We start from the raw sequence: 11,701 nt of genomic DNA, 5'->3' as shown, positions 1-11,701 counted from the left end.
AAAATCAGGATCTTCATCATGTTGCATCCTTCAAACCACGCAGACGACACGTGACAAGGGCACACGTTAGCAACGATAGGAACTGTAATCGGTTTGTTCTGACATGCACACATGTGCAGACTCAGTCACGAATACTCACACACTCACACCTCCATCTCTCCCTATGCATTGGCAAACGCTCCACTTCACGCTGATCCTTCCCCTCTACCACCCACACCGGGATAAGTCATCCCTGCCTCAGCATGTAAAGCCTAGTCTCATCTGAACAGTATCATTGCCTTCGAGGGTCTTATTCTTGATCTTTTCCTCTCCTGGCTGGCAGCAAACCTACCGCAAAACTTGCCTACAACTATGAGTCTATATCGGTGTCTCACATGCACATACTCACACAGAGACCCCAGACAGAAATCACAATATACTCCTTTTCTTTTTATTCTTTTCTCCATTTGGAAATTGCAGGGTCAATATTTTCATTAATCACATTACTTGACATGATGCACCAAAATTTTTACTCTGCTTACAGGAATACACTGAATAAAACACAAGGTTTCACAATGGATACACGACTGACATTTTGCCCATTGCACTTACAACAGTGAATGACATTTTTCCAAATTTTTAGTTTCCTTTTTTTCCCGTTGCTTCCCTTCGTCACCTCGCGGATCACACCCACCAAACTAAAGACCTCCTGATAGTCTGACAAAGGCATTCTGCTCTGCAATTGCCACGGAGGGTTTTTTTTTCTCCTCGTTTAACAAATACAATATGTATAGAAACTCCACAGAGACTGGATATGTTTCTGAATACAAGGTTTGTTCCACTGTTGTAAACAGTCAATACAAGTCAGCCACATACACTATGCTTATGCAGTAATAATGATCATCGTCATCATTAGTTTCATCGTCATCATCCTCATTATTGTGATAATAAATATTCTTTTTATACACAAAAGTTGGCAGCAAATACGGCATGGGGATGCACATGACAGCCGTACTCGAAACTCAAAAGCTGTACAGAAGAATGACTTTATATTTACAGTAAGAATGTGAGAACGTGCCCGTCTGCCCTTCTGTTAATAATGTTCTGTTTAGTATCATGCGCCTCGCCGTCGCTCCTCACCGTGTTTTTATGCAAGTATTAACGTTGTTCAGAGAGAGGCACTGTCACGCAACCTCGATATTCCTGTGTTTCATCAAGCATCGAGTGCTGCCAGTCAGGCTTGTGCTTTCAAAATGACATGCCCTGATTAGTGAATGACTGGCTGAACATTTTACTCATTGTTATTCTCTACGTTGGCCTGTGAACGTCAAGGTTTGTTAGGCAAACCTCGGTGAAATCATGCCTTACCTTTTTTTTTCCTTTTTTCCTTTTTTAAATTCAGGTACAACTTCCAAGAATATAGTTTCTAATCATGCACCTTTCCAATGGCTTGGCTGCTGAGTGGGTTAATCAACAATGAAATATCTGATAGAAGCATTCCATTCATCCTTACAGGTTATACTGACACCCAATATGTACATTGACACATATTAATGAGGAGTGCTGACCATCTGTATCACAGGTTTTATAGCAGCACAGACAGTCACTGCAAGCCAAACACTGAGGAGCCCAGGTCAGCCAAAACGCACAAAAACTGAATGAGGGCTTACGAACAGCCAGACAAAGCCAAGCAAACCCATGCTTCAAAGCAACATGATGGTGGACATTCATAAAACCGACAGTCTAACACAGTTTACCCTTTGGCAACAAGTCCCCCATGCGGGGAGTGAGGGGTCAAAACATGCCACAGAAAACAAAAACAAAAAAACAAACAAGAAGAACTCTAGTTCAATATTCAAATTCATACAGACAAGTTGCTAAGTAAAAACGTTTTCAGTACTTTTTTTTTCTGCTTTCGTAGTTCATAATTCTCTTGTTTTCTTGTGAGTACAGTGATGATAATAAACTGTTTTAGGCTGAATCACTTCCAGGTTCAAAATGAGTCATTGCATAGAACATTTGAATTGATAATTGCTTTCATCCTCTCCTGTATCTGTCTGTGAGTGTAGGTGTGTGTTTGTGTGTGTGTCCGCATGTGTGTACGTGTGCGTCTTTGTACAAATAGAGGCAGTGGCCCCAGCTTGTTAGTGAGATCATCTCGTTGGTTTATTGGTAACCTCATCAATCAGCAGGAGGTTAACAGGTCTATTTGGAGAGAACTCAATTACCCTTGGCTCTGAAGTGTAACAGGGATGCAAAGTGTGTAACGTGTGCAGTATGTGTGTGCGTGTGTTTGCAGGAAATTGGTAGAGAGAGAAAGAGAAAGTGAGAGAAAGACAGAAAGAGAAAGTGAGAGTGTGTTCGTACCTGTCTGCATGCTCTTATGCGTCTGCATATACCATGCATGTTTGTACACGGTACTGTGATTGTAAACCCTCTGACAAATTGTATTACGGCTAGTTATTGACAGAAGTGTCTGATAATACCCTTCACTACTATAAACTACATTTATGTGCTATATAGCATTTTCTGCATGCTATTGCTTTTAAAAATGAATAAGCAAATTAGTTTGATGCGAGAAAACAGAGATTCAAATAAATACAAAGTGAAAAATAGATAATATAAATAAAAAGTTTTACCAAAGTAAACCACATAACAAAAAAAGTCACAGAAAAGTGATTCATTAAATACACAAAACAACAAATTTACATAATTATATCTCTTGTTTTGTCTTATGTACATACAGTAGTATACAGTGTAAAAACAAATGCATGACAATATGAACGTTTTCAAACATATGAGGTATACAAGTAAAAACGTACCGAATAAGGCTCTTCCATTCAGTGAATATATCAGGCAAAAAAAAAGTGAAAAGAAACTAAAAGATGAGCCAAATCAATGAAAAGGATAAAGTCCCAGAATGCTCTGGGGCTGACTACAACGATGGCTTTGTGATGGCTAATAAAGAGCCGTGGCCATTCTTTCATTTGGTCCTCTCATCCGTGTGAATCTCACACATGTGGGCACACCGGTAGTAATTTCCCTTCCCTAAAAACCTACAGCTAATGACTAGCGGCATCTTCGAGGTGGTGAAAAAGTATTGATATGGGCTTTTTTTTTTTCTTTTTTGCAGTTTTTCATTTGTGCGTGCATTCTCATGTCCACGTTTACACAATGCATTCTGTAGACACTGAAACAACAACAAAATAAAAGACAAATAAAAACACATTCAAAGACAGGGTCATTTTCCCTATACTGGAATGTACTGTAGAGATCAGAGAAACCAAGCCTTGAAGAGTTTTAGTGGCGTCATCAGGTTGGTCGTCATTGTCGTGATATGCAGGTTCTGCTCCAGGTATGTGGTGCCTTTTAGGGCTAAGATTGGTCTCTTTGGTACAAGGTAAAACCTATGAAATCTGACTTCTTTTTCTTGATTTTCCACCATGTTTTGCATGAAAATACTCTGAAGGCATCAAAGTAGAATCAAGTATCCTTGAAAGACATGAGTGGTGTCACATTAAATCCCCTGTAGAGGGCGCTGTGAGGCTTTCTTCATTGAGCTGCTTCAAAGGAGGGACACGCAAGGATGAGCATGCTGACTTTCCCCTATGATATCCACCTGCCTCAGTTAATGGGGCTTTTACTGTCACACAGATCCCAGGAGGACTTTTTCTTTTTTAAAAAAAGGATGGGAGGCATGACTTGCTCTTTCCAGTTTGCCTCATCCTCATTATTATTGACCATTATCCACCTGAAATAGAGACAATGGAAATGTTAATGTTGGCAGAAATAAATGAAACCTTAATGCACAACAGATGCTAGTTAAATTAAAACAATACAGTTAAAAGAAAAATACCAAAAATGACGTTTAAAAAAAACCCATATTTTTGTAAAAAGCAATCACATAGTGACAGAGATTAAAGCTTTCTTTCTTCTGTTCATGTCACGACGCAGCCTGCCCACCACATCCTCCTTCACATGACACTCCAGCCTATCACAGCCCTGCTGGTCCTGGCAGTAATTCACTGAGCCACTGGGTCTGGTTTATCTCTACATTTCCCCTCTGACTCCTCAGAGTGGCAACCAACAGAGATGACCAACACGGTTGCTGACATCAATCCAAACTCGACAGCAGACAGAATCAAAGCTAAATGATAGATCTTCACTCAAATAAACTTCAACTTTGTCCCTGCGTGAGTTTTAACACAGGCAAAAGAGAGAAAAAAAGCGAGCTTTGAAATCTGCTTTATTTGCACTTTTGCAATTCTGCTCCATTGAGCAGAATTTGTTCATTCTACCATGTAATGAATTACAATGAGTCATGAATCTGTGTCCCTACATGTGCTCTTGTCTCTGTGTGTCTTTGCGTGTGTGCAACTAAAGCCACGCCACAGTTAGCTTTCGCTGGCTAATTATAGCCCAGTGTGCTTGGCCCAGATTATCGGAGGTGTGTTTAGTTAGGAGGTAAACTATTCTAGTGCAGACCTCACTTGCTCTTGGTTTCTGCCTATCATCTCTGCTACACAAACTTCAAGTGGACAGTAACAAAACTGTAAAAAAAAAAAAATGCACATGCAAAGAAAAGTTAATTAAACCAGCAACACAGGCATACATTCACACACAAGAACACAGATGTGCAGCATGTGAAAGTGACTTGCCGTTGGTCTAATGAGGCCTCAGATGTCTTCGCAATCATCATTCTGGGACCATAGTTCTGTATAAGCCTCCACTTACTTTCAGCCCTCTGCTCAGGTCTTGTAACACTGTGCTGACGAAGCGATCGCCCTTATTTAATCCACTTCAGTCATGCGCCCATGTCTGGGGAATTGAGTGCTGACAAGGCATCCTTTGATTCCACCTCTGTTTAGCAATTCGGGGTAAAGGAGAGGTACCGCGAATCAGTTCAAATATACAATCAAGACATTTAATGAGTCATCACTTCACCTGAGTCTTCTCATTATGCAGACATGGAGTATGCTAATCTATGTAAATATACCCTGATAGAACACTTAATCCCTTAATCAAAGTGAGACAGCATTTTATGTTTTCACAGCTTGGAGTGTTGGTGTACCCCAAGAAAACCAAAACACAAACCTAAATGCATAAAAAATACCACCAATGATCAATAGCATAACATCTGCTGCATTTACTACATACAAAATTATCAAATCTTTCAATAAGTTACTATTATGACGTGGTTTTCGACTGCTTAGTGGTGCTTTGTCCCAAAAAAATAAAAAAATAAAAATCAAAGTCGACCTGTTACGATTCCCTTTCAAATATACACTGTTAAAATGTTGACGCTCACATTAAACATAACAAAATTCAGACAATGAGGCCAGTGTATGTGTAAGTATTTTCTTATTCAGCCTTTTTTCAAGCAGAGAATTAATGAATACATTGGAGCGTTAAACCCTTTAAATCTCTTTCAAACTTGTCCTAAAAGTAGAGATACTCACTGATGCATTCAGCATTCCTCCCTGTCCTCTAAAAAGTGAAATGTATTAAAGCAGTTTCATAGGTTTTTCCAGTACAAAGCTACCAATCCAACTTATTTCCACTCTGCAAACCCTGGAAAAAAGCAGCACAGTAGAAAGAAAATGAACATGTTAAATAATAACCACACATATTTCCCTTTTCTAAGCAGTAACTATTCAAAATTTGGAAGTGTTCCATCATTTCTGTTGACAGATGTCAGCCCGTCATCATTTCTCTAACGCAATCCGTGCTTCTAACATAACAGCTTGAAAAACAACAAAAATGTATACATTTTTATAATTTCAACAAGTCTCTTATTAAGAACTACAGTTTCATTACCCTCCTCTCTACAGTTCACCAGAATGAAGTGAACTTCTTCCCAAGGCCGGACAAAGCTGCAAGAATGACAAAAGAGAAGAAGGCAAATATGAAAAAACAAGAAAATCCAAGAGCTTAGTTTTAGCTGTAATAAATTTCTCTGTTTTACCATATCATAGCAAAACTAAACCTAAAGGAAAGCTCTATTTCAATAAATCAAAGTATTAATGAGAGTACCATCTCCCAGTTTTCCTGCTTGCTCTGCAGCTCCTCCTTGCAGTATTTTGGTGAGAACATTCTCCCCTTCAGCAGGTGCCTGGCCTGCTGCAGCGCTGCCTATACCTCCCGGTTTGCTACCGATCCCAACGGGGGCAGCCTTGGAGCCTACAAACAACAACAACAAAACATCAAAATCATCATGTACTGTGTGCCATATTTTTGCCTGTGGCGGTGGTTATGGCATCTTGACAGTGATACTATGACGTACCAATGCCTGTTAGAGGTGGCGTGGCTATTTTGGTAGGCTGAGGTGCTATTGGGATTCCTGCTGTAGGTTTCATTCCTGTGGCAGCTGCTGCAGGCGTGGTATCCATTTTTGCCTGAACAAAAATCAAGACAAATACTGAGTACGGGGAAACTGAAACTACTGAGTGGATTTCTGAGTGAGTCACGTTGTTCTCACACTTGCATTTCAGCAACAGCATCAAACAACAGCTTTATCCATAGTGGCATTTGGAACCGTTTTTGAAAGCTGAATAGGACACACCAGTGCAATTCACTGCTTATAATTATTATATCATCATAAAAGGCTTCTGTGGATTATTTAGAAAACACAACTACTTAAAATATGTCGCCATAAAAACATGTATGTTGTTGTATATGGGGAAAGCAAGGCCAGATGTAGCTCTACTTACCGCTGCAGGTGGTTGCCCTGCTGCCGACCCTACTCCAGGCTGTCGTCCCTGTGCTGGAGCTTGGCCAGCTTTTGGCTGCTGCTGTGCTGGTCCAGCCCCTGCACTTGTTGGTATAGGCTGACTGCTTTGTATCTGGCCTTGCTGCAGCGGTTGCTGCTGCTGCTGCTGCTGTTGTTGCTGTTGTTGTTGCTGCTGCTGTGCATTCTGCTGATGGTGCTGCTGCTGAGCATGTTGGGTACCATCAAGTGGCTCAGAGCCTGGATGCCTCCCCGACTGGTCCTGCCCACCTGACCGCTGCTGTCCAGAATGGCCCTGAGAGGTCTGCTGTTGCTGTGGTTTAGGCCCTGTTGCAGTGGGATCCTGTCTCCGGGACGTTGAGCGATCTCCTTGTCCCCTCTGACTCCTTCCTGCAGTGCCATGGTGATGACCGGAGTCACGAGAGAAGTCTCCTGAGTTCCGAGGGCTTCCCTGGGCAGAACGTGAGTCTGCACCGCTCCTTCTTTGTAAAGATGAGGAACTCCGGCCATCAGAACGGCCAGATGGGTCTTTGGGGTGTGTCCTGGAAGACCGAGAGGACCTGGAGTCTTCTGTGGAGTGGCGGGAAGAGCTGTGTCTGCCAGGGGTGCTGCTGTGGTGACGGTGGTCCCGTGGTGTGGAGGATGAGTGGCGTTGGTTGTACTCATCCTGTGGACCATATTCCTCTGGAGGCTCGTCGTAATCATGGTAAGTATGTTTACTACGTCTGCCTGTGGACGAGTGACTCCCGCCTCCATGATGTCTTGAGCGATCAGAACGAGCCTCCCGTGGTTTCTCAAACCAGTCAGTCTCCTCTTGACCCAAATGATAGGCTTTTCAAAAATCAATACAGACATGATCAGTCAATGTCAGTGGTATTGCTTTGGCGGGTGGAGTAGCATGCAGACTGATGACATGCAAAATATCTGTAAAGCCATGCTCCATATTCCAGAGCCATGCAGATGTTTAAAAAAAAAACAAAAGGGAAAAAAAGAAGCAGCATTCACGGCCCACCTCATACATAAAACTATGCATGCAAAACATGAATATAAAACATTTTTGGCATTGTTTGTCAAAGGAAAAAAAATAAAAAATAAATAAATCAAAATAAAAATGGTGATGTTCTCCAAACTTGGCATGCAGTCTTTTCAGCACAGAGGAACAAACTACAGCACAAATAATTCAGCACCAGTTACCTTCACTGTCAGAAACAGCACAATGCATGTCATCTACAAGATAAGGGTCATCTGGTTTATAGACATGACTCCTGGGCAGGTCCTTCTTATGATGGTCCTGTACATCTGGAAGTGAATGGCTGGAGCCGTACTGGTTTCGCACGTCATGGGCTTCTGATATGCCAGAGCTTCTTCCCATGCCGACAGGCTTTCCAACCGGACTGAGCGGGCTCTCCTCTTCTGAATTCTGGCGCATAGGAGGCCTTCCACTGCGGCTGCTTCTTTGAGATCGCTCCATAGCATCTCTTTCATACGATTTACTCCGGTGCCCTGTGGCATCTCTGGAAGAAATCTTGTCCATACCATATCCTGTAGACCTGGACCTACCAGAGCTATACATGCGGTCCTCTTCCTCAAGACCTTCACGACTGGTGCCATAATATTTCTGCTGGTCGTATGCACTTTTCTTCATCCCGTAGGTGGCATCATCCTGAAGCTTCTTGGATCTGGACACCACTGTACAGGAACCCCCCGTTGATGTTGTCATTGTGTAAGAGGCAAGGTCAGACTCCACATCCCGTGCTTCTTCAATAGGGGAGAATTTTGAAATTTTCTGCTCCATTCCCTGCTTCCTGTGTTTACTACGTTTAGAGGAGACTACGGCAGGGGCAAGATTCTTGGAAGTTAATTTGTGGCTGCTAGAGCTGCTGCGTGATGAGTGTTTATAATCATCATAGTAATAGGAAGAGCCTCCACTCACTGTGGTGCCAGTGCGACTGTCCACTGTGGTCTGGTAACCTGTGGAACTTATAGGTTTGCCATAAGCGTCCACGGGCTCATCATCTGGCCTGCCATATGCACTTCCTCGAGCGGGGCCATTCTCACTGCGATACCGCCCTCCGACTGGATGACCCAGAGCATCTGTGGGTTGCCCACTGTCTTTTGTCAGCTCGCTGATGTCATCGATCATGACATAGTTCCTAGGAATACTCTGCTCTAAGTTAGAAGTGTAGAGACCATCTGTAGCATAAGCAGATGTGGGGCTCTCCACAGAATGAGTCAGGCCTGGCTCAGGTGGGCGGTATTGTCCATATGCATTGCCATAAGCTGAACCATAGCTGCTATCTGGAGCTGATGTAGCCACAGATACTGCAGGGTTGCTGATGACCTCATAATTGGTGGGAAGCTTTTGTTCAAGGTCAGCCAAAGATGTTTGCCTTGGTCTTTGATGGACTGTGAGAATCTCAGCCTGGGGCTGATAGGAGAGGCCAGGCTGGTAGGAACTGTGAGTGGGATAAGGAAGGCTCTGTCCTGGCATAGGTTGAGCAGGTGAATGGAAGCCCTGGTGACCATGCTGTTGCATGCCAATGTCTGTCTGATAAGAGGACTGGCCATACATGCGTGAGGAATAAGTTCCCTGGTTCTGATATCCAGGGCCTGGTGGGGGATGTGGCTGGAATGTTCCAGGCTGGGGTGCAGAGGATGAAGGGTACTGAGGAGGCTGGAAACCTATCTGTTGGTAAGTGGAGCCTGGTTGCTGTGTAGATGTTTGAGGGTATGGATAAGACATATAAGATGAAGTTGAGGGATACTGGGAAGTTGCAGTGAGATCATTCGTAAACTGACTCAGTGGGGCAGTGCTGGGCCTTGTCAGCAAACCATTAGCGTCAAAGGTTCCAGTTGCAGCTGCCATCCTAAGGTTATTGAGCTCGCTGTCTGACATGTAGTCTCGGGCATCACCCATACATCGCAGGTAGGCCAATTCTCTCCTCTCTCTCTCTTTCACCATAGTCTCCTTTCGTTGTGTAATGCCTAGCTCCAAATAGCGTAGCTTGGCATCAATCTCTTTTTCTTCCTCCTCCAGTTCAGCCTGCTGCTTACGAAGCTTCGACGACTCTTGTTCCACAGCTTTTAGTTCGCTCAGAAGGCCAGCCTTGGTGACACCCTGGGCGGGTCTTGGAAGGACCCTCTGGTGCATGCCAGGAGAGCTGTACATTTGTGCTGGAGTAACAATGGGAAGTGGAGTCTCCTCTGGAGGGGGGCTGGGGAGAGTCCTCTTTATTTTCCTCATCAGAGAGTTCTGCTGCTGCTGCAGGGAGGCCATCTGCTAGGAGGAGAAGATACACATCAGCAAACACGGAGCTATAAACAGAATGTGTTTATGTAAATTAAACTCATTACTGTACACTTAGTACTCATAGAGAAGCTGCACACATCTTCATCTCTACACCGAAGCAAAGAACTATTAAGCCCTGTGTTTTGTCAGACTCCCTGACATTAATTGAGCTATGTACTATGAGAGCCTGAAATTCATCAGTATTTTAATTAATATGGTTTAATTTTATTAAAACGTTCCACTGAAGCCAGAAATTGTAATTGAAATTTTTCATGTTATGCCAGGTTAACAATTTTAAATAAAATGTTTAGAACTAAAAGTCAACACAGAGCACCACGCTACATCACACTACATAAAAATGTTCAAATGTAACCATGTTGTTTATTAAAACAGTAATATTAAAACCACTGTTACTGTAATGAACTAAGCATTAGTCTACAAAGCTATTATCTTAAAATAACAGCAATTTTTCTAAATTTAAGGCCCATAAAGGTCAATGACAAAATTTTTGATGAAAGATAATGTTGAACAAATTCTGTGTTTTAGCAGTTTAGTATATGTAAAAATAAGCAGATGATGGTTAGACATACTTTTCAAGGAGAATAAAATGAAGAATAAAATGAAGCAAATGTCTGCTGATTTCACTCCAAATGTATTTTCAGAAAAATGCTAATTTTCCCTTTACTGCTTTGATAGTTGCTGTGGCTGGACTTCTTTTACAAGACATAAATATTTATGCGCCTCATGCAAGTAAGAACAGTGAAAAATAACAAATAAAACACAGTTTAAAAAGATATCTATGCTAGTCTTTTACTTACAAAACATTTGTGCTTCGTTGATCCATGATGGAGGGGTTTTTTTTAGTATCCACAAGAGAATCGAGTATTAAATGTTAACACTAAAGATTAGAGGTATGTATATGAAAAAGACTTGGTCTAAATGCAGAGCGATATTAATTTACTTTGACCAGCTGCTAACAATTAGGGAGCGAGCAAGGCAGCGGTGGGATTACTTCACATTGTGTCTCCCTGTGGCAAAACTTTAGGGTTTGCCAAAAATAGAAAATGTGGCAAATAGAGAGAGAGAAAGAGACAAACGGACTAAAAATGTATAAATGGAGAAGATAGGGGAGGAGACGTAGCAGAAAAGCTTTTCTGATTTTGCCATCTGCTCTTATGAGATCATTCTGGTACTCTGTCAATGCCAGATCCTGTGTGATTATCCATGTCCATGTCCACACAAAGCATCCGAGACATCCTGGACACATATTAAAGGAAAAGCCTGAACCTTTGACCTTGCAGTCAGGGGATATACTGGCTCTGTTATGCAAATTAATATAAGAACTGTTATAATCACCTTTATCCTTTGATGGAGCATTTCTGTCCTGATGGGACAGGTTTGACCAGTATGAAAATGATGTGGATGATATTCTATGGCTTTAAAAGTCTTCAAATCTAAATTGAGTTGATTTTCGACCAGTTTGTTGTACATCGCTCTCCACCTCCCTTTTTTAAACACCAAATGAAGGGAAAATATTCTGGAAGAATTGTGTTCATCCTTACCATAAAATCTCAACCTTGGAAAATGAACTCCAAGGTGCACTGAAGCAGCTTTGACAGCATATGTTGGCGTAAACTGTGTGTGTGTGTGTGTGTGTGTGTGTGTGTGTGTGCACGTAATGAAGTTTTAGTTTTATAGTGTAGAAA

At 42.1% G+C, this 11,701-nt stretch overlaps 1 protein-coding gene across 3 annotated transcripts in view; it reads right to left on the bottom strand.

The window, feature by feature from the left end:
- Positions 1-408: 408 nt before the first annotated feature.
- Positions 409-11,701, bottom strand: part of bsnb (bassoon (presynaptic cytomatrix protein) b) — a 78,136-nt gene continuing 66,843 nt past the window's right edge. Inside the window, exons 6-13 of one of the 3 annotated variants that reach the window (XM_014336786.2) lie at positions 7,901-9,986; positions 6,690-7,537; positions 6,263-6,374; positions 6,013-6,159; positions 5,797-5,852; positions 5,439-5,550; positions 4,714-4,839; positions 409-3,730 (exon numbers count right to left, since the gene is read on the bottom strand). In XM_014336786.2, coding sequence (XP_014192272.1) covers positions 5,812-5,852; positions 6,013-6,159; positions 6,263-6,374; positions 6,690-7,537; positions 7,901-9,986 — 3,234 coding nt within the window. In that variant the 3' untranslated portion in view covers positions 409-3,730; positions 4,714-4,839; positions 5,439-5,550; positions 5,797-5,811. Of the gene's footprint in view, positions 3,731-4,637; positions 4,840-5,438; positions 5,551-5,796; positions 5,853-6,012; positions 6,160-6,262; positions 6,375-6,689; positions 7,538-7,900; positions 9,987-11,701 lie in introns of those variants that run through there. The other 2 variants (XM_014336787.2, XM_014336788.2) reach the window with 2 other exon arrangements.

The sequence above is a fragment of the Haplochromis burtoni genome, unplaced genomic scaffold, assembly GCF_018398535.1.
Source record: "Haplochromis burtoni strain Fernald_Lab_line unplaced genomic scaffold, NCSU_Asbu1 Contig_156, whole genome shotgun sequence".
Classification (NCBI taxonomy): Eukaryota; Metazoa; Chordata; class Actinopteri; order Cichliformes; family Cichlidae; genus Haplochromis; species Haplochromis burtoni.
Note: the sequence above shows the minus strand (reverse complement) of the source record. Positions and strands in the feature narration are given on the sequence as shown.